At 43.0% G+C, this 23,615-nt stretch overlaps 2 protein-coding genes across 2 annotated transcripts; one reads left to right on the forward strand and one right to left on the reverse strand.

The window, feature by feature from the left end:
• Positions 1 to 17,273: 17,273 nt before the first annotated feature.
• LOC124704611 lies at positions 17,274 to 20,745 on the reverse strand. The gene is made up of 5 exons (XM_047236883.1): positions 20,639 to 20,745; positions 20,406 to 20,556; positions 20,201 to 20,323; positions 20,018 to 20,102; positions 17,274 to 17,675 (listed from the first exon to the last, which is right to left on the reverse strand). The coding sequence occupies exons 1-5, from the start codon at positions 20,725 to 20,727 to the stop codon at positions 17,506 to 17,508; spliced, it is 618 nt and encodes a 205-aa protein (XP_047092839.1). The 5' UTR covers positions 20,728 to 20,745; the 3' UTR covers positions 17,274 to 17,505.
• Positions 20,746 to 20,954: 209 nt separating this feature from the next.
• LOC124704610 (60S ribosomal protein L7-3-like) lies at positions 20,955 to 23,192 on the forward strand. Its single transcript, XM_047236881.1, has 7 exons — positions 20,955 to 21,039; positions 21,116 to 21,292; positions 21,881 to 21,978; positions 22,076 to 22,133; positions 22,219 to 22,298; positions 22,598 to 22,700; positions 22,800 to 23,192. The coding sequence occupies exons 2-7, from the start codon at positions 21,116 to 21,118 to the stop codon at positions 23,013 to 23,015; spliced, it is 732 nt and encodes a 243-aa protein (XP_047092837.1). The 5' UTR covers positions 20,955 to 21,039; the 3' UTR covers positions 23,016 to 23,192.
• The last annotated feature ends 423 nt before the right edge of the window (positions 23,193 to 23,615 follow it).

Below are 23,615 nucleotides of genomic sequence, written 5' to 3' on the forward strand. Positions count from 1 at the left end.
GAGACTAAACAAGTATGTACAAGTATCCAGCAATCATAATATGCAAAGAATGAGTGATGCCGGTATACCTCCCCCAAGCTTAGGCTTTTGGCCTAAGTGGAGTTCAATTCCATCGATCCCACGAGGTAGTGTCTCCGTAGTATGACGAAGATGGATCGTATTCCGGGTATGTGCTAGAAGAAGCACCCGGATACGTGACGGTGTAATCGTAGGAGGGCTCGACGTCCTCGGAGTCATGCTGCTGATGGAAATCTTGTATCTTCATATGTTCTTCCACCTCCTCCTTAGTGCGCGACCATGGTTGCCTCGTCAATATCAAACAAACCTGGCTGGGGAAGAGGGATTTCTTTCTCATCCCCGTCAGCAAACAACATTCTATAGGCCATATTGTCTAAAGTAGACTCGGTGGTAACAAATTGATGGCTTTTCATAGCAATGATATCAAGCCTCCTAGGGGTTAATGGCACATCATTAGGATCAACAGGAAGCTCTAAATGTGTTAAAATGCGCAGTGCAATAGTTCCTCCAAAAATAGGCCCCTTGGTAGACAAGCGGCGAGCAATAAGAGAACCACGATGATAAGACGTCTGTCCAGTAAGTGCAATATTCAAGAAAGCAAGATGGTAACTAGAAATATTGCTAGTGTTCTCCCTACCAAGTATGCTAGTGGCAACGTAATATGCAAAATATTTAATAGCGGGGAGTTGAATGTTCCTTATCTTGCCCCGCTGAATGGTGCGACAGTCATCATTGGTGATCCCTCGATAGAGCTCCAACAAGTCCCGGGGGTTGTTATCAATCCTCCTTGCTGTACCTACAGGGGCAATATCCAATGCACGACAAAATTCATCCAATTCCATAGTAACAGGAGTACCATAGATCTTGAATGCAACTGTCGGATTATATTCCGCGTTTTGGAACTGGAAGCTCTCGACAAAAATCTTGGTGAGCATGTGGTATTGCTCCCTTTCATCTCCAACGTAGGTGGCTAAGCCCGCCCTGTTGACAAGGGTGAAGAAATCATCCAATATCCCTGCATTTGTCAGAAAATCATAACATGGGAAGGATGAGGCGTTAGGAGCCCCATTGTCCTCTTCGGGCGCGAAGCTAGGCGCGATGATGTCCTCATTGTACGACCGCCTAATTTGGGTGGCGGTCCTAGAAGGCCTCCCGGTGCTTGGTTGTTCCTTTCTTGAACAATTCTCCAAATTTGAACTTCTTCATTTTCTGAAATTTTCAACAAACAATATAAAACTTGATTTGGTGACATACAATTGAGGGGAACTACCATAGGAACTTGCTAGAGTACTAATCATGCATCAAAACTAGTTTCTACCACTTAGAACAAGCATGCAAGTTCACTAAACATGTTACCTATAGCAGCAAAATATTCAAGATATACTCAACCAAACAAAATTCTACTTGGATGGGTGGAGGAGTCACATACCAAGGAGCAAATGTGCCAAATTTCAGCAGGAAATCTGAGCTGAACAAAGAGATCGAGAAATCTGGAGTTCTTGAGCAAAAACGCGAGTGAGAGGAAGTTGGTTCGAGTTTTTTCGGGAGAGAGAAGGTGCTGGGAGAAAGAGATGACAAAGTGGGGCAAAGAGGGGCCCACACCACATGGTGGCGCGGCCACCTCCTTGGCCGCGCCGGCCTGTGGTGTGGCACCCTGTGGTGCCCCACAGGTCATCCTCTGGTGCTCCCAGGTGCCTCGTCGAAAAATAGGACCAACGGTGTAATTTTCGTGAATTTTTGAAAAGTTTGAAAAATGCACATTTCTGGGTATTAAGTTTATTATTACTGGCCAGGAAAAATTTTGAAACCTCAAATTAACTAAGAAACTTTGCAAATTAAAAGTACTACAGCAACTAAAGCAAGTGGAGGAAGAAAGAGATGTTGTTTACCTCCTCTATGCATATAAAAGGTATTTGTTAACAAGGTTGATCAAGTCTTGCCACCAAATAAATTTTACATAGCATATGAAGAAATAAACCTCAAATCAATCATGTTACCTTGAATTGTATTGATATGGATCCAATCACAAGAGTTTGATATTCTTCTTTAGGCTCATATATAGGACAATCAATGGTTCCCACTTTGATAGTTCTCACATGAGAGATAGTATTAACTCCGCACGCTTTTTCAATCCTCTTGGGGAAATAGACGGTGTGTTCCTTATCATCAATATTGAAAGTAACCTTTCCTTTATTGCAATCAATAACAGCCCCTGCGGTGTTAAGAAAAGGTCTCCCAAGAATAATAGACATATTATCATCTTCAGGCATTTCCAACACAACAAAATCAGTTAATATCAAGCAGTTATTAGTAACTTGAACAGGAACATCCTCACATATACCAACAGGAATAGCGAGTAGATTTATCAGCCATTTGCAAAGATATATCAGTAGGTATCAACTTATCTAAGTAAAGTCTCTTATAAAGAGAAAAAGGCATAACACTAACACCGGCTCCCAAGTCACATAGAGCAGTTCTAACATAATTATTCTTAATAGAACAAGGAATAGTCGGTATACCGGGTCGCCCAACTTCTTTGGAACTTTACCATTGAAAGAGTAATTAGCAAGCATAGTGGAAATTTCCTCATTGGGGATTTTCCTTTTGTTAGTAACAATATCTTTCATATACTTTGAATAAGGAGGCAATTTAATAGCATCAGTCAAAGGGATTTGCAAGAATAAAGGTTTCATCCAATCACGGAATTTATTATAGTGTTCTTCTTCCTTTGATTTTAGTTTCTTAGCAGGAAAAGGCATTTGCTTTTGCACCCAAGGTTCTCTTTCATTACCATGTTTCTCAAGCAATAAAATCTTCTTTAGTATACTTTTTATTTTTAGCATGCTTTTCAGGTTCTTCTTCAACCTCTTCTTTATCAGGAGTATCATTCTTATCATTATCTTTATCATGTTCATTACCACTTTCGGTTTCAAGCATCGAAATAGAAATACTATTAGGATCATTAACGGGTTCGAGAGGATTCTACAACATTTTTATGTTTCTTCTTCTTTTTCTTAGAATGAGCTCTAGGTTCAATGCGTTGAGAATCTTGTTCAATTCTTTTGGGATGCCCTTCGGGATATAGAGGATCCTGGGTAGAGACACCACCTCTAGTTGTTACTTCATAAGCATGTTTTTCTTTAGCATTATTTCCTAACAAGTCATTTTGCACTTTAGTGAGTTGATCAATTTGAGTTTGAACCATATGAAAATGTTTAACAAGCATCTTAACATCATTGGAGGTTCTCTCCACAATATCATGTAGTTCACTAATAGCTTGAGAATTTTCCATAAGATGATTCTCTACTCTCATATTAAAATTTTCTTGCTTAACAATATAATTATCAAACTCATCTAAGCATTGTGCAGGAGGTTTTGAATACGGAATATCTTCCCTAGTAAAGCGTTGAAGGGAATTTACCTCAATCATGGATGAAGGGGGAATTATCTCACATATATCTTCTATAGGAGGTAGATTCTTCACATCTTCGGATTTAATACCTTTCTCCTTGAGAGACTTCTTGGCTTCCCTCATATCTTCATCATTCAATTTAATTAAACCCCTCTTCTTCACTATTGGCATTGGAGTTGGTTCAGGCGTAGTCCAATCATCATAATTCCGGCCTATTTTAGCCAATAATTCTTCAACGTCGTCCGAGTTCTTTTCCCGAAAACACAACCAAGCACAACTATCCGGGTATGCCCTAGACTCAATGGTTAGTCCACTATAAAAATATATCAAGTAAATCATGCTTTTCTAGATCATGGTCGGGCAAAGCTCTAATAAGAGAGCAAAATCTCGCCCAAGCCTCGGGCAATTTCTCTTCATCTCCCCGATCAAAATTATAAACTCTCCGCAAAGCGAGCATGTTGAGCACTAGCGAGGAAAATATTTCCGGAAGAAAACGGCAAGTAATTCTTTTGGACTTTTAATAGAACCAGGTGGCAAACTATTATACCAAGTTTTAGCATCATCCTTTAATGAGAATGGAAAGATTTTAGCAACAAAGTAAGTACGCTTCTTAACATCATCAGAAAACAAGCTACTCAAAGTAGATAACTCGGTCATGTGTTCAACAGCACTTTCTTTTTCAGTACCACAAAAAGGTGTTTTCTCAACAATAGCTATATGAGATAGATCAAGAGAAAAATCATAATCTTTATCCTTAATGTTTATAGGAGAGGTAGCAAATTTAGGATCAGGAGACAGTTTATATCTAACGGTATGTTACGCAAGCAACTTTTTAATTTTTCTTGCATCGGTAGTAGCATGGCATTTTTCAATAAAATCATCATCAAGTTCCACATAATCTTCATCAAGATCATCACTAAGAGTATTCAAGTTCAGGTGAATTAACAGGTGTAGTAACATCAGGAGTTTCAGTATTTTCAATTTGTCTAGACCTAGCAATTGTAGCATCTAGAAAAGATCCCAATGAACCACTATCATCAAGCACAGCAGAAATATTATCAGTATTATGAGAGGTTTCAGATTCAGCAGAAGTACCAGCATTTGAAGCATGTGGTGGTGAAACAAGTTTATCAATCACAGATGGTGAATCAAGAGCAGCAGAGGTACTCAGAGTTGTACCTTTTCTTGTAGTGGATGGTAATATGGCGACCTTAGTATCGCGAGTTTTACCCATGATGGAGAATTTGCAGCGAACAATATAAATCCAAGTGAACTTCCAAATAAATCTATGCTCCCCGGCAACGGCGCCAGAAAATAGTCTTGATGACCCACAAGTATAGGGGATCGCAACAGTCTTCGAGGGAAGTAAAACCCAATTTATTGATTCGACACAAGGGGAGACAAAGAATACTTGAAAGCCTTAACAGCGGAGTTGTCAATTCAGCTGCACTGAAACGGACTTGCTCGCAAGAGTTTATCGATAGTAACGAGTTTTATAGCGATAGCAGAGTAGCGAAATAACAAGCAGCAGAGTAACAAAGACAGCAGTAGTGATTATAGTAAACGAGCAGGATTAAAATACTCGTAGGCACGGGGACGGATGACGGGCGTTGCATGGATGAGAGAAACTCATGTAACAATCATAGCAGGGCATTTGCAGATAATAATAAAACGGTATCCAAGTACTAAGCAATCAATAGGCATGTGTTCCAATTATAGTCGTACGTGCTCGCAATGAGAAACTTGCACAACATCTTTTGTCCTACCAGCCGGTGGCAGCCGGGCCTCAAGGGAAACTACTGGATATTAAGGTACTCCTTTTAATAGAGTACCGGAGCAAAGCATTAACACTCCGTGAACACATGTGATCCTCACATCGCTACCATCCCCTCCGGTTGTCCCGATTTGTCACTTCGGGGCCATTGGTTCCGGACGACGACATGTGTATACAACTTGCGGGTAAGACCATAAACAATGAATATCATGATGAAATAATAACATGTTCGGATCTGAGATCATGGCACTCGGGCCCTAGTGACAAGCATTAAGCATAACAAGTTGCAACAATATCATAAAAGTACCATCTACGGACACTAGGCACTATGCCCTAACAATCTTATGCTATTACATGACCAATCTCATCCAATCCCTACCATCCCCTTCGGCCTACGGCGGGGGAATTACTCACACATGGATGGGGGAAACATGGCTGGTTGATGGAGAGGCGTTGGCGGTGATGGCGGTGATGATCTCCTCCAATTCCCCGTCCCGGCGGAGTGCCGAACGGAGACTTCGGCTCCCGCGACGGAGTTTCGCGATGTGGCGGCGTTACGGGAGGGTTTCGGCGACTTCGACTTCTCTCCGTGCGTTTTTAGGTCGAGGCGAGTAAGTAGTCCGAAGGAGGGCGTCGGAGGCCGGCCGAGGGGGCCACACCACATGGCCGCGCGGGCCCCCACGGGCCGCGCCGCCTCGTGGTGTGGGGCCCTCGGGCCTCCACTTCAATTGTCCTTCCGGCTCCGTCATTATTCCGGGAAAATAGGCCCTTTCGTCAAAATCCCGAGGTTTTTCCTGAAAGTTGGATTTCGCACAAAAACGAGACACCGAATCGGTTCTGCTGAAAACAGCGTTAGTCCGCGTTAGTTGCATCCAAAATACACAAATTAGAGGCAAAACAATAGCAAAAGTGTTCGGGAAAGTAGATACGTTTTGGACGTATCACCCTGCCGGAGCGGGGAAGTGCCCCCGGAAGGCTTCTCCATCGACACCGCTGCCATCTCCACCGCCATCTTCATCACCGCTGCTGCTCCCATGAGGAGGGAGTAGTTCTCCATCGAGGCTCGGGGCTGTGCCGGTAGCTATGTGGTTCATCTCTCTCCTATGTACTTCAATACAATAATCTCATGAGCTGCCTTACATGATTGAGATTCATATGATGATGCTTGTAATCTAGATGTCACTATGCTAGTCAAGTGAGTTTTACTTATGTGATCTCCGGAGACTCCTTGTCCCACGTGTGTAAAGGTGACGAGTGTGTGCACCGTGTGGGTCTCTTAGGCTATATTTCACATAATACTTACTCACTGTTATGAATGGCGTAGTGAAGTGCTTATTTATATCTCTTTATGATTGCAATGTGTTTTGTATCACAATTTATCTATGTGCTACTCTAGTGATGTTATTAAAGTAGTTTATTCCTCCCGCACGGTGTAATGGTGACAAGTGTGTGCATCCGTGTTAGTACTTGGCATATGCTATGATCATGATCTCTTGTAGATTGTGAAGTTAACTATTGCTATGATAGTATTGATGTGATCTATTCCTCCTACATAGCGTGAAGGTGACAGTAGTGCATGTCTGTGTTAGTACTTGGTTTAGTCGTGTTGATCTTTCTTGCACTCTAAGGTTATTTAAATATGAACATTGAATTGTGGAGCTTGTTAACTCCGGCATTGAGGGTTCGTGTAATCCTACGCAATGTGTTCATCATCCAACAAGAGTGTAGAGTATGCATTTATCTATTCCGTTATGTGATTAATGTTGAGAGTGTCCACTAGTGAAAGTCTAATCCCTAGGCCTTGTTCCTAAATATCGCTATCGCTGCTTGTTTACTCGTTTTATCATTGCATTACTATCGCTACCATATTACCACCATCAACTACACGCCAGCAAGCACTTTTCCGGCACCGTTGCTACTGCTCATACTTATTTATACCACCCGTATTTCACTATCTCTTCGCCGAACTAGTGCACCTATTAGGTGTGTTGGGGACACAAGAGACTTCTTGCTTTGTGGTTGCAGTGGTTGCATGAGAGGGATATCTTTGACCTCTTCCTCCCCGAGTTCGATAAACCTTGGGTGATCCACTTAAGGGAAACTTGCTGCTGTTCTACAAACCTCTCGCTCTTGGAGGCCCAACAACTGTCTACAAGAATAGAAGCTCCCGTAGACATCAAGCACTTTTCCGGCGCCGTTGCGGGGAACGAAGGAAAGCTACACCATTTCCTCCCTCGTCAACCACGCGCCAGTTGTGGACAGCAAGCACTTTTCTGGCGCCGTTGCCGGGGAGGAAAGGTAAAAAGGCACTCATACTCCGGTTCCATGTACAGTACTTTTCTGGCGCCATTGTGTTTGTGCTCGAAGATATTTCCTTTAGATCCTGCAATTGCATCTTTTTGTTTCTTGTTTACACTAGTTGGGCATAATGGACAACAATGAGCTTCTTATTCTGTTTCCTCATTTAAAACATGGATTGTTTGATGCGAAAATTAAAAAACCTATGAAATCTTATTTGCATGCTGGTAGTAATATTAGTATGAATTCTTTGAACACCATTGTTGATAATGATATAGAAAGTTCTAAGCTTGGGGAAGCTGGTTTTCATGATCTTTTTAGTCCCCCAAGCATTGAGGAGAAAATTTTCTTTGATGATACTTTGCCTCCTATTTATGATGATTATAATGATAGTAGTCTTTTAGTACCGCCTGTTATGGAGGATAAATTTGATTATGATTACAATATGCCTCCTATACTTGATGATGAGAATAATAATGATAGCTACTTTGTTGAATTTGCTCCCACTTCAACTAATAAAATTGATTATACCTATGTGGAGAGTGATAATTTTATGCATGAGACTCATGATAAGAATGCTTTATGTGATAGTTATATTGTTGAGTTTGCTCATGATGCTACTGAAAGTTATTATGAGAGAGGAAAATATGGTTGTAGAAATTTTCATGTTACTAAAATGCCTCTCTATGTGCTGAAATTTTTGAAGCTACACTTGTTTTATCTTCCTATGCTTGTTACTTTGCTCTTCATGAACTTGTTTATTTACAAGATTCCTATGCATAGGAAGCATGTTAGACTTAAATTTGTTTTGAATTTGCTTCTTGATGCTCTCTTTTGCTTCATACTCTATTTTTCATGTGAGCATCATTAAAACTGCTGAGCCCATCTTAACGGCTATAAAGAAAGAACTTCTTGGGAGATAACCCATGTGTTATTTTGCTACAGTACTTTATTTTATATTTGTGTCTTGGAAGTTGTTTACTACTGTAGCAACCTCTCCTTATCTTAGTTTTGTGTTTTGTTGTGCCAAGTAAAGTCGTTGATAGAAAGGTTGATACTAGATTTGGATTACTGCGCAGTTCCGGATTTCTTTGCTGTCACGAATCTGGGTCTACCTCCCTGTAGGTAGCTCAGAAAATTAAGCCAATTTACGTGCATGATCCTCAGATATGTACGCAACTTTCATTCAATTTGGGCATTTTCATTTGAGCAAGTATGGTGCCATTTTAAAATTCGTCTTTACGGACTGTTCTGTTTTGACAGATTCTGCCTTTTATTTCGCATTGCCTCTTTTGCTGTGTTGGATGGATTTCCTTGTTCCATTACCTTCCAGTAGCTTTGGGCAATGTCCAGAAGTGTTAAGAATGATTGTGTCACCTCTGAACATGTGAGTTTTTGATTATGCACTAACCCTCTAATGAGTTTGTTTCGAGTTTGGTGTGGAGGAAGTTTTCAAGGGTCAAGAGAGGAGGATGATATACTATGATCAAGAAGAGTGAAGAGTCTAAGCTTGGGGATGCCCCGGTGGTTCATCCCTGCATATTTCAAGAAGACTCAAGCATCTAAGCTTGGGGATGCCCAAGGCATCCCCTTCTTCATCAACAAATTATCAGGTTCCTTCTCTTGAAACTATATTTTTATTCGGTCACATCTTATGTACTTTACTTGGAGCGTCTGTGTGCTTTTGTTTTGTTTGAATAAATGGTTGTGTGGGAGAGAGACACGCTCCGCTGGTTCATATGAACACATGTGTTCTTAGCTTTTAATTTTCATGGCGAAGTTTCTTCTTCGTTAATTTTTTATATGGTTGGAAACGGAAAATGCTACATGTAGTAACTCTAAAATGTCTTGGATAATTTGATACTTGGCAATTGTTGTGCTCATGTTTAAGCTCTTGCATCATATACTTTGCACCCATTAATGAAGAAACACTTAGAGCTTGCTAATTTGGTTTGCATATTTGGTTTCTCTAAAGTCTAGATAATATCTAGTATTGAGTTTTGAACAACAAGGAAGACGGTGTAGAGTCTTATAATGTTTACAATATGTCTTTTATGTGAGTTTTGCTGCACCGTTCATCCTTGTGTTTGTTTCAAATAACCTTGCTAGCCTAAACCTTGTATCGAGAGGGAATACTTCTCATGCATCCAAAATCCTTGAGCCAACCACTATGCCATTTGTGTCCACCATATCTACCTACTACATGGTATTTATCCGCCATTCCAAAGTAAATTGCTTGAGTGCTACCTTTAAAATTCCATCATTCGCCTTTACAATATATAGCTCATGGGACAAATAGCTTAAAAACTATTGTGGTATTGAATATGTACTTATGCACTTTATCTTTTATTAAGTTGCTTGTTGTGCGATAACCATGTTTCGGGGACGCCATCAACTATTCTTTGTTGAATATCATGTGAGTTGCTATGCATGTCCGTCTTGTCCGAAGTAAGAGAGATCTACCACCTTAATGGTTGGAGCATGCATATTGTTAGAGAAGAACATTGGGCCGCTAACTAAAGCCATGATTCATGGTGGAAGTTTCAGTTTTGGACACATATCCTCAATCTCATATGAGAATAATAATTGTTGCCACATGCTTATGCATTAAAGAGGAGTCCATTATCCGTTGTCCATGTTGTCCCGGTATGGATGTCTAAGTTGAGAATAATCAAAAGCGAGAAATCCAAAATGCGAGCTTTCTCCTTAGACCTTTGTACGAGGCGGCATGGAGGTACCCCATTGTGACACTTGGTTAAAACATGTGCATTGCAAAGATCCAGGTAGTCCAAGCTAATTAGGACAAGGTGCGGGCACTATTAGTATACTATGCATGAGGCTTGCAACTTGTAAGATATAACTTTCATAACTCATATGCTTTATTACTACCGTTGACAAAATTGTTTCATGTTTTCAAAATAAAAGCTCTAGCACAAATATAGCAATCGATGCTTTCCTCTTTGAAGGACCATTCTCTTTACTTTTATGTTGAGTCAGTTCACCTATCTCTCTCCACCTCAAGAAGCAAACACTTGTGTGAACTGTGCATTGATTCCTACATACTTGCATATTGTACTTGTTATATTACTCTATGTTGACTATTATCCATGAGATATACATGTTACAAGTTGAAAGCAACCGCTGAAACTTAATCTTCCTTTGTGTTGCTTCAATGCCTCTACTTTGAATTATTGCTTTATGAGTTAACTCTTATGCAAGATTTATTGATGCTTGTCTTTAAGTACTATTCATGAAAAGTCTTTGCTTTATGATTCAGTTGTTTACTCATGTCATTACCATTGTTTTGATCGCTGCATTCATTACATATGTTTACAATATGATCAAGTTTATGATGGCATGTCACTTCAGAAATTATCTTTGTTATCGTTTTACCTGCTCGGGACGAGCGGAACTAAGCTTGGGGATGCTGATACGTCTCCGACGTATCGATAATTTCTTATGTTCCATGCCACATTATTGATGATATCTACATGTTTTATACACACTTTATGTCATATTTATGCATTTTTGGAACTAACCTATTAACAAGATGCCGAAGTGCCGGTTCTCGTTTTCTGCTGTTTTTGGTTTCGAAATCCTAGTAACGAAATATTCTCGGAATCGGACGAAATCAAGACCCGAGGTTCCTATTTTCACCGGAAGCATCCGGAACACCCGAGAGCCGCCGGAGGGGCCCTGTGGGCCCCGGATGATAGGGTGGCGCGGCACAGGCCCCGGCCGCGCCGGCCTATGGTGCCGCCGCCTCTTCGACCCTCCGACGCTACCCTTCCGCCTATTTAAAGCCTCCGTCGCGAAAACCCTATTACGAAGGACGAAACCCACGAAACCTTCCGAGCCGCCGCCATCGCGAAGCCAAGATGCTGGGGACAGGAGTCTCTGTTCCGGCACCCTGCCGGAGCGGGGAAGTGCCCCGGAAGGCTTCTCCATCGACACCGCTGCCATCTCCACCGCCATCTTCATCACCGCTGCTGCTCCCATGAGGAGGGAGTAGTTCTCCATCGAGGCTCGGGGCCGTGCCGGTAGCTATGTGGTTCATCTCTCTCCTATGTACTTCAATACAATAATCTCATGAGCTGCCTTACATGATTGAGATTCATATGATGATGCTTGTAATCTAGATGTCACTATGCTAGTCAAGTGAGTTTTACTTATGTGATCTCCGGAGACTCCTTGTCCCACGTGTGTAAAGGTGACAGTGTGTGCACCGTGTGGGTCTCTTAGGCTATATTTCACAGAATACTTACTCACTGTTATGAATGGCGTAGTGAAGTGCTTATTTATATCTCTTTATGATTGCAATGTGTTTTGTATCACAATTTATCTATGTGCTACTCTAGTGATGTTATTAAAGTAGTTTATTCCTCCCGCACGGTGTAATGGTGACAAGTGTGTGCATCCGTGTTAGTACTTGGCATATGCTATGATCATGATCTCTTGTAGATTGTGAAGTTAACTATTGCTATGATAGTATTGATGTGATCTATTCCTCCTACATAGCGTGAAGGTGACGAGTGTGCATGCTTTGTGTTAGTACTTGGTTTAGTCGTGTTGATCTTTCTTGCACTCTAAGGTTATTTAAATATGAACATTGAATTGTGGAGCTTGTTAACTCCGGCATTGAGGGTTCGTGTAATCCTACGCAATGTGTTCATCATCCAACAAGAGTGTAGAGTATGCATTTATCTATTCTGTTATGTGATTAATGTTGAGAGTGTCCACTAGTGAAAGTCTAATCCCTAGGCCTTGTTCCTAAATACTGCTATCGCTGCTTGTTTCATTGTTTCTTGCGTTACTACTCGCTACCATATTACCACCATCAACTACACGCCGACAAGCACTTTTACGGCACCGTTGCTACTTGCTCATACTTATTTATACCACCTGTATTTCACTATCTCTTCGCCGAACTAGTGCACCTATTAGGTGTGTTGGGGACACAAGAGACTTCTTGCTTTGTGGTTGCGGGGTTGCATGAGAGGGATATCTTTGACCTCTTCCTCCCCGAGTTCGATAAACCTTGGGTGATCCACTTAAGGGAAACTTGCTCGCCGTTCTACAAACCTCTGCTCTTGGAGGCCCAACACTGTCTACAAGAATAGAAGCTCCCGTAGACATCAAGCACTTTTCTGGCGCCGTTGCCGGGGAACGAAGGAAAGCTACACCATTTCCTCCCTCGTCAACCACGCGCCAGTTGTGGACAACAGGGAGTAACTGAGAGTCTTCACGAAGCAACAATGATAAAGTGAGGCATTCAGGCTTGAGTTGAGCTTGAAGAGCTATCATCAAGATCAAGCGGGATGCGCAAGGCAAAGGTATGGCCTTGCTAGATTTTTCTTTTACCGGTCTCAAGGTGGATGTTGGGAGACCAGATTATAGGATAGATAGCCGCACTATCAAGAGGGGCTTTCGGTTGGGTAACTTGATCGCGTCGTCTTAGGGAGCTCAATCCTTTGCATACTTTGCATATCCCTATTGCTTCTTGGTATTTCTCTGTGTGAGGTTCTTGAGTTTGTTGCTAGCTTTACAACAAGCCCAAGTTCATCGAAAACGGAATCCGCATGCATCTTTTATTGCGTTTTCGAGTTTGGACGTCTTCACCATTTCTTGACGGTGGGAGACTCTCTCTCTAGAGTCATCTAAAAATATCCTGTGAGGAGTTTCAATATTTCCGTTTTTGTTGGGGTTCTATTTTTCGTTATCTTTCCAACAAAATTGGTTTCATATCGATCGGAGTCCAAACACAAAAGTTATCACAGTTTTTGTATAACATGTTTACCTGCTGGCCCGGTGCCTCGCCCGGCGTGACCGGCCGTCCCACCGGATGGCCCAGTTCCAACCGGCCCCTGGACCGGTGCACACCGGGAACCATCCAGGGGAGTTTTCCCCTTCACCCGGCGCTGGCCCGGCGTACGGCCCGATCTGGACCGGCCTGGTCCGGCCTCACGCCCGGTTGGGCCGACCCCTGGACCGGACGGCCCGGCCCCAGGCCCGGTTGACCGGCCTCCTCGACTGTGCTAAGCTAAAACTCACCCAACGGTTATATCTCTCCCTAGACTATAAATAGGCCTTCTTCCACCTTGTGCTGAATAAGTTCTTACACTCTCTCTCCTCCGTTGTTGACTTTGAAGAACTTGCCCTATCTCTTGATTCCCCCCATGATTCTTGCTCATTCTTGAGGGATCTAAGAGAGAAGATCTAGATCTACAATCCCCACCAATCCATTTCTCCTCTAAGTGAGGTGAACCCTTTGGATCTAGATCTTGGAGTCATTTGTTGATTTCCTCCATTGTTCTTCCTCTCTAATCTCATCCTAGCATTTATTGCTTGGGTGGGATTTGAGTGTGAAGGATTTGAACACCTCTAGTGTTTTTGCTTTGCATCATTGCATAGTGTTGAGCTCTCCACCACGATTAGTTCGAGTGAGAGACCGTGAGCTTGTTACTCTTGGAGGGAGACCTCCTAGTTGGCTTGGCGGTTGGTGCTCCGGTGATCTCTTCAAGGAAGATTGTGAAGAGGCCCGGGCTTCTCCTTCGTGGAGCTTGTGAAGTGGTTGTGGAGCTTGCCATCTCCGGAGTGGAGGAAAAGCTAACCATAAGAAAAGGGCCATTATCCTTCATGGGTTTGACTCGGAGAAGAAGGTGAGCCTTCGTGGCGTTGGGGAATCCTTCGTGGGACCTCCACCTCTCCAAACGTGACGTACCTTCTTGCAAAGGAAGGGAACACGGGAATACATCTTCGTCTCTGCGTGCCTCGGTTATTTCTATACCCGAGCTTACTTTCCTTGTGATAGCCATCAAGTTTGAAGTATCTATTATATCTTGCTATCACTTGTTGTTCATATATATATATATTGTGCCTATCTTGCTTAGCTCTAGTTGTTGTTGTTGCACTTAGTTGAGCCTAGCATATTTAAGGTTTGTGCTTGTAGAATAAACATAGTTTAATTCCGCATTCTTACAAGTCAAATCCGTAAGAGTTTTTAAACGCCTATTCACCCCCCTCTAGGCGATATCTCATCCTTTCACCCTATCATGGCGGTGTGATCGAGATTGGCACCGCGTCGTTCCACGAATGGTCCGTGGTTGGCGCGTTGCTGCAGCATGAGCACCAGAACCCTGTACCTCAATATGAAGAGAAAATTAACACGTAGGCAAATAGCATTGGACTTTTCGGGAAAAGGAGATTCATATAGTACAATTTTCGGGCGATGGAGAAAAATTGGTTTGATCTTACAAAATTCCTTCAGTGTGGTTGATCCGTTTTTTTTTTTATTAAACATGCATTGTAGCATACACAACCGTATTAAAACTAAACTAAAACACTCAAATACAAATACAAATCTATACCATGAGGATACAACCGTCTCAATGAACATAAATATGAATGCAACATGTAACTAAAACCTAAACATCCGCAAAGCCCTTTGTGCCCGTCAGGGTTAGCCGACCACCGTCATGTTTCATTGACGCTAAAGAAGCCATTGGAAAAGAATGGACGAGCCATTATCTCAAGGGCAAGAGAAACACCATCGAGCGGTAGTAGCAACCCATTCTTAGCTGAAAGAGCATGGCTCGGGACACACCATGCTTCCCCTCCTAGATACGAGATCCGACCGAACACCAAGATCAGCTCACCACATACATTTAAATAACACAACTGCCTCTTCCGATATTATATGAAGATCCGACCGAACACCTTGCTCCGCTCACCACATACCTTTAAATAACACAACTGCCTCTCTTGAGATTATATGAAGAACGGACCGAGCACCTAGATCAGCTCACCACGTACTTTTAAATAACACAACTGCCCCACCCGATATTATATGATGGACCGGTCTCACCCTGCAGGGAGCCGAAGCGTCGGATGACCAACTAATCATGAACAATCCACCATAATCAATAGAGAGGACCGAAAAACTGAACCTTCCCGTGCTCCCTATCCATACTAGAAACACCACTGCTAGAGCGGAAAGGACTTATTCCGACGCGAGAATAGCTGCCCAACACCCCGCCGAACTTGCCAAGATAACCTACAGAGAAGTAGGAGCTTCTCCAATATTCCACATCTCCAATGCTATGGGGGCCCGCGAATCTGGGGCAGTGCAACATGCCCGTGGGAGAGCAATTAAACTAGAACATTCAAATACAAGTACATATCTATACCGAGAGGATACAACCGCGTCTCCACCAACATACATATGAGTGCAACAAGTAACTGAAGAACATAGACATCCGCAAAGCCCTTTGTGCCCGTCGGGTTTAGCCGGCCGTTGTCATGTTGCATTGACGCTAAAGAAGCCTTTGAAAAAGAATGCACTGGCCATCGTCTCAAGGGCAAGAAAAACACCATTGAGTGGTAGTAGCCACCCATTCTTAGCTGAAAGAGCATGACTCGGGACACACACTAAGCTTCCCTCCAAGATATGAGATCCGACTGAACACCTAGATCCGCTCACCATATACCTTTAAATAACACAACCGCCTCTCCCGAGATTATTTGAAGGACCGCTATCACCCTGCAAGGAGCCAAAGCGTGGATGACCAACTAATCATGAACAATCCACCATAATCAATAGAGGACCGGGAAACTGAACCTTCCATCGGTCCCCATCCATACTAGAAACCTTTATCGGAAAAAAAAATCCATACTAGAAACACCACCGCTGGAGCGGAAAATGACTTATTCCGATGCGAGAACAATGCTAGCTGCCCAACATCCAACCAAACTTGCCAAGATAACCTACAGAGAAGTAGGACCTTCTCCGATATGCCACCTCTCCTAAGTCTATGGGGCCCTGCGAATCCGGGGCAAAGCGACGTGCACGTGGGAGGGCACGCCTCCAAGGACTCTCCTCAACCTTCTCCGCCTGGCGACGTGGAGCCAAGATTGATCACATCTCCGAAGGTCATGTGGGCCTCCAGATCCGGGGCAGACCGGCAACCACGCCGACTGGAGGGTGTGCATCCGGATCACCTCCAAAGGATTCTCCTGGTGGCTAGGTTTCTTCGGTTTTCGGCGTGAGGACCAATTTATCTAAAATTATTGCCTTCGATATTTCAGTGCCAGTAAATAAGGAAAAATTATAATGAAAGAACGTTTAGATTTACAGCTGTCCTTTTTTAGCGGACATCAAAACAAGTTAAAAAGAAGTAGCCACGTCGCAATTTTTGACTGGTACAAAACTGTTTGCTCTAGAAAGTCCCGCTCAATATTTAGGTCCAATTTTTCAGTACCATCCATGACGTGCATGGGCTTCTTCCCTCTTGAGGCCAGATGCATCGGCCGGTACGGGTTCTTTTCACCTTAATTTTGAAGCACCACTACGAGTGATGGTGAATTATTGGTGATGATGGATACGGGCAATCACGCTGTTATCTCTACTTGGTCATCTCGTCGGCATCAATCAAGAGGAGCCTTAACAAAAAAGATTCAGTCATGGCCGATGTTTAAATTACATTGGATAGACAGCTCAGTATCTTTTGAGAGAGTGCCCGTGCAAGCTTAGCAGTTTGTTTTCTATCAGGAGATTATAACTGATAATATGGATGATTCAGAACTGTTTTGTTGCTTGTCAAGTGTTAACTACTGACCTCTAACACCGGTGACTTGATGTGAGATAATGAGAATGAGACCGGTCCCTTCCCGCAAAAAAAAGAAGAGAGAATGAGACCGGTCCCCTTCCAATCACAAGAGCAAGACGAGCATGGGAAAATCAGCATCTAAAACACATGGGAAATCTGTGGTCCATTCTTTCAAGTGGCAAAACATTCAATAAAATCGAATTCTATACATTGATGAGGCAGCCGTACAAGATCGAAATGATATATCTAGCAATGAACACCTAGGGTTGTTGAGTCACCATCAGATGTTTGAACAACTGCGTCTGGTACAAGGCAGAAAGGAAAGAGAGGAGAAAGAACAAGATACACTAGTCTAATATGAAAAACCAAACATTAATAAAGCAGCATGCTCCAGTCGGTCACGAAATCTTGGCTGCATGGACACTGCTTGACTCCGCGGCTTCGTAGTTAAGGAGTCTGTGCAGCGGGAGGAAATGCGGTGCCAATGATGCCAACACAATGGAAATTAGTGCTGCAATTCCAACCCACCAGGCAAAGTGTGGGATCCCTAGAAGAAGTTCATCGCAAACTGCACCACAATGAAAATCACAAATCAGGATTAGAAACGTTATTATTATGGTGCTCAAAGCAATCCATAGAAAAGCCAGACAATGATAATCAGAAGTAAATAAAGGAAAAAGGTAGACATAACTAATTTGAACCAATTAAAGAGGTTGAATGGAATTATTTTACATGATGCTCTTGCTATCCCTTTATTATATTCCTCCATAACGGCGATGGTAAATAATTTATATTAGAGACTACTGGCTATGTGTATCCATCGGTTTACCAAACAGGGGTTGCCCATACATATTGATGCTAATCAGATGGTCTTGGAGTAACTCAGCTTCCCTTTTCTGCCTTATGAACGTGAAAGTTCACTGCTTATAGTTATTGATGCTTGTGTGTACAGTAGTACCAGTTGAAGCCTACTCATTGATGCTCATTCACATGGACTTGGAGAAACCAAACTTACTTGCATATAGAAGTTCACTAGGAACCAAGAACCTAGAACTAAGGTCTGTGTATAGTACCACTGTGCATGAAGCCGCTTTAAATTTTTATAGATTTGAGTACAGCTTCTGTGGAAATACAGTCACTGAAGCAAAACGCAACCAATATGTAAAAAACTTTAGAAACCAAGTACTAGAAGGCCAAGTAACCAGAAAAGATACTCAGAAACCCAAGATCTCTACTAGGCCCATCTGTCTGAAGATCAATTTTGAATTTTGACCATAGCCAATGAAATATGTCTCTCCAACTAAACGTGCCTACTTTTTATGCTAATTCATATCGCCTCAGATTAAAGCTTCACTGCAAATAAATTTTTACTAGGAACCTACAGCTAATGTTTGTGTAATACTATTGTGCAAGAGCCATATTTTAGATTGGGTGCAGCTAATCGTTAGATTGTACAGCTTCTGTAGAAATACAGGCACTGAAGCAAAATGGAAACAATGTGCAAAAAGCTTTAAAATGCAAGCATTAAAAGAAGAATCAACTAAAAAAACATAACCCAGAATCCATGGATCCAGTGGCGGAGCCAGCCCATGCAGAGCCTTGGCAACGTAAAAAGGCACCTGGCTGATGGGCATTTGCCCAAGTAAAATGCTAAATGATCCCTTGTTCCTTCTATAATTTCCATGGAGGCTCCTAGGCACTAGGCAGAGCCCAGGCAGCAACCGGGGGTGGCCGGACACAGGCTTCACCACTGCACGGATCTCTACTAGGCCAACTTTCTAAAAACCACTTTCAAAGTTTGATCTGGTCAATGAAATGTCATTCTCAAATTGAACAAAGTTCGGCTATATCCTCTTTTTTTATAGTGAAATGGGGCAAAATCATTAGGTATGATTGCATTGAAAGAGAATTTGGTACAGTCGTACTAATGCAATTCAGCTGTGATAAAATTCATCAAGTCAGGTAGTGGCAATGAGAACATAATTATTTATATTTTATGGCCAGAAGACACAACAGAATGCTTCACCCTTTAATGGGAAATTGGGAATAGAAGGCATTCATACTAAACTAACTTCTAGAACAGCACACTGTTCACCACAGTTCCAAAAGAATATTGTTGTCATGCAAAACATATAAGGACACATAAGTTGCATAAAAATAAAAAGTAAATAGTGAAAACAAAATGGAGGATCTTCTAGCAACTGTTATTCTGTTAGGTTAGTAAATAATGCATTCATTTTCACTTAAATGGTAATGTTCTGTTAGGTTAGTAAATAATGCATTCATTTTCACTTAAATGGTAATATTCTGTTAGGTTAGTGAACAATGCTTTAATTTTCTTTTAATTGGTAATATTCTGTTAGGTTAGTGAACAATGCTTTAATTTTCCTTTAAATGGTAATATTCTGTTAGGTTAGTGAACAATGGTTTAATTTTCCTTTAAATGGTTACTTTAGGTGGCTTATGTCAATATCGTCTAGAAGTTCTGGCTGCAGATCATCTACTTCACCAATACAATTAATCACACATTAGTACTTGGGGCTGAAAAGTTATTTTGTTGTATGGAAGGATGTCAGCAGATTTCAAGACATTTACTCCATAGATAAACTGGGAAATGACATTGAGCACTGATATGTTTCAAATTCGTGATGTTGTCAAAGCAAAAGTTCATTCTACGGGCAACCAGATGAATCTAGTGGTAAGCTCAGCATGATAGTTACTATTACAATACTTGCTGTCCTGGTTGGACTAATCTCATTAGAATATTGCAGGACAAAGTAAACACAAACAAACACTACAAATAGTCTAGCACTCGAGCATACCGATTGTTATTGCCTATTTAGTTTGGAATATCCGTACATCACAACGGAAAAATGAGGTGTAGAGAAGCAGCGAAATATAGAAGCTTACCAATGTTGAACAGCGCAAGCTCTCTCTCCGATACATTTGGCTTTGCAACCACACCTTCAGGCTCCACCGTGACAAGAACATAAACCTATATATTCAATCAGGAACAGCATTATAAACCATGCGCGTGCAGTCCAATTCCGCAGCCAAGCAGCAAATCCAGCTAAAGTGTCACCGAATACCAACCGGCTCGGTGCTCTCAGCCTTGAAGATGATCTTCTCCGTGTTGAGCAGCCTCCTGTTCTTGCTCCCCGAATCCTCCACGGCATCAGGCTCGTTCACCAGCCGAATCGAGAAGCTGGACGGTATCTGCAGCCACAAGCAGCGCATTCAAGAACAAGAAGCCGCAACGGATCGGTGGGCCATCTCGACGGGAAGGAGCGGACCGTACAGAGGCCGGGTAGGAGATCTTGACTTCGTAGAAGGCATGCGGCCGCAGCCCGGCCAGCCTGTAGAGCCTCCGGCCGTGCCGGAGCGGCATCGCCTCGGCTAGAAGCTCATCGCCGACGCGGAGGGACCGCGCGTCCTCTGCCTCCAGGCTGCTGCGGGGAAGGAACCCGTGGGGGAGGTGTTGGCGCACTGTACGGGGAAGAGGTGTGGATGGAGAGAGCGAGAGGGGCGCACCTGCGCGCGGAGGAGAGCAGGGAGAGGATGGCCAGAAGGAAGCACGTCCGGCGGCATGGTGAGGAGAGCGGGGGCGGCGGAGCTGGCATCCCTCCGGCGACGTCGACGGCGTCCGGGAAGCGGTGAGGCCGCTGCGAATGTGTTTCTGGAGATTGGATGGGCCTGAACCAATAGGTTTGGTGGGCCTTACGTGCGAGCAGGTTTCGTTAAGTTGGGCCGTATTTGCGGCCCGTGATAGCCCATCAGGACGATCGCAGCCGTCGGATCTCTTCCGAAACCCTAGCCCCAAACCCCGAGACCTTACATAAGCCATTCCCATCACCCGCCGCCGCTTCTCTCTCGTCCCGCCGCTCTCTCTCTCCCGTCCTCTCCTCCTCTCGCAGGGAAGCTCGCTCATCAAGGTAAGCGCACGACCAAGGCATTTGCTCCCGCTTGCCGCCTCGATCTGATCCGTGGAGCGGTTGTGGTTGCGCGCAGATGTCGACGGAGGCGGCCAAGGTGGTGCCGGAGAGCTTCCTCAAGAAGACGAAGCGGGCCGACGGCTGGGCCGCCGAGGCCAAGACCAAGGCCGTCGAGGAGAAGAAGAAGTCGACCGAGAACCGCAAGGTCATCTTCGCCCGCGCCAAGCAGTACGCCGAGGAGTACGATGCCCAGGTCAGATCGCTGCCCACGCTCGATCCACCTGCCTCTTTGCGGTTTGTTCGTTCGCGCGCTGTGTGAGATCTGTCAGTACATCGTTGGCTTGCGGTGGGCTTGAATAGGTTGTCGATGCTGTGTTTGACATAAAATTAGATTCAATGCAACATAGATGTTAGTCTCGCGTGGACAATTGTAGAAACTTACATGCATGTAATATTCACTATCCATGTTGCCGCGGTAACTTAGGAATGTGCACATTTTTGTAGGGGTATGTTCCATTGCCATTGTTAGTAGAGATAATGACCTAGGCCAGCTTGCAGTAAAATGATATCAAGCCTGCACTATTGAAGGATGACATAGGTGTTCTGTCTTACTGTCCTGAATATAAACTATTTTGTATAAATTGCTGCAAAGATTGTTCAGAATTGATAGACATTGTTCACAATTGGTAGTCAGACATTGTTCAAAATTGATGTTAATTGATGTTTAAGTTCAGAGATCATCAAAATGTTTGATGGGAGAATTAGTGCCTGCTTCTAATGGTTTTTCTATCCCAGTCGCCCAACTAAGTTGGAAAAACACTGATCCTGGTTTTGCTTGCAGGAGAAGGAGCTAGTTCAGCTTAAGCGTGAGGCTAGGTTGAAGGGTGGGTTCTACGTCAGCCCTGAGGCCAAGCTTCTGTTTGTTGTCCGTATCCGTGGGTGAGTTACCTGGCCTTGCCACTGTATGTCATGATATGCATGTTCTTATAGTGTCTGAGTAAGTGGATGCTAATTGTGTCAATTTACTTGAGTGCAGTATCAATGCTATGCACCCAAAGACCAAGAAGATCTTGCAGCTTCTGCGTTTGAGGCAGGTGGGTAGTTGGTTGTCTCTGTTCATTTCTTGTTTAAAATGATTGCTATTTTTGTTCATTGTGCTAAATTGTTTTTGTTTTGTAGATCTTCAATGGAGTCTTCCTGAAGGTCAACAAGGCCACCATCAACATGCTGCGCAGGGTTGAGCCATATGTTGCTTATGGGTATGTTATAAGTACATTTATGTTTGTGAGGGTACATTCCTTCAAGATTCTATGCCTGTATTGACGTTGACATTATCCAATTTATCTTGCTCAGAGGATTTTAAAGTGCCTATATAATCTTAGTATTAAACTAATACTCAGGAGTTGATTCTGCATTTGCTTACCTGTTGTTTTAGCTGGAAATTGTATTTAATGAATTTACTTTTTTGACATCCAAAGTGTTACTAGTCAAAGATCTGGGTAGTGCTATAGTATAAGATGTTCCATTTTCACTAATTTACTAAAGTATCTCTTTGTAGGTACCCCAACCTCAAGAGTGTTAGGGAGTTGATCTACAAGAGGGGTTATGGAAAGCTCAACAAGCAAAGGATTCCTCTGTCCAACAACAAAGTCATCGAGGAGGTTAGTTGTCCTTGATTGATTATCTGCATGTGGCTTATATATTTGTTAGCTATATATGTAACTAGGGTATAATTCTGACATTTTTGGTATTCGTATCAGGGTCTGGGAAAGCACAACATCATCTGCATTGAGGACCTTGTCCATGAGATCCTGAGCGTTGGCCCACACTTCAAGGAGGCCAACAACTTCCTCTGGCCATTCAAGCTGAAGGCGCCTCTGGGTGGCCTCAAGAAGAAGAGGAACCACTACGTTGAGGGTGGTGATGCCGGTAACCGTGAGAACTACATCAACCAGCTGGTCAGGAGGATGAACTAGGTTGTCTGCCTAGCTTATCATCGATGTTTCCTTGTGCTTGGATGATGTTTCACATTAGGAAGTGGATGGTGGTTGCAATTTTGATATTTCAGAACCATGCATGTTTGGAAGAATCTGACGTTGTATGTGAGGTGTTGAGACGTATACAATGCCTTAAGCTCTTATGTGCTGCCATTATTTTGTGTGTTGCTGTTAACTGTCGGCTGGGGGCCTAATGCTTAGCCCTGGCATTAGGGCCGTTGGGTTTAGATGTTATTTGGTGTTCTCCTAAAATAGTAAACCTATTTGTTTTTTCTGGTTGTACTGAACTTGCATCCGATGGTAGTTAATACTGCAAGAAGATGACGAAACAGTACGGGCTAACATTGCTGCCCGTAACAAATAGGCTATGATCGAAACGTTCAGGAAATAAACAATGCCACTAAGTATCATCAACCTTCTTGTCAACAGTACGTACAATGGACAAACAAATGTCTCTGGTGGTTACCCAGGAAGCAGAATTTTCTGACATTTCAAGAAACCTGACTGACATGATGCTGATGAATCCGGAGGAAGTGTGGAAAGGACTGAAAAGAATCCGGAGGAAGCGTGGAGGCAGCA

Source organism: Lolium rigidum, chromosome 3 (genome assembly GCF_022539505.1).
Source record: "Lolium rigidum isolate FL_2022 chromosome 3, APGP_CSIRO_Lrig_0.1, whole genome shotgun sequence".
NCBI classification, from domain to species: domain Eukaryota; kingdom Viridiplantae; phylum Streptophyta; class Magnoliopsida; order Poales; family Poaceae; genus Lolium; species Lolium rigidum.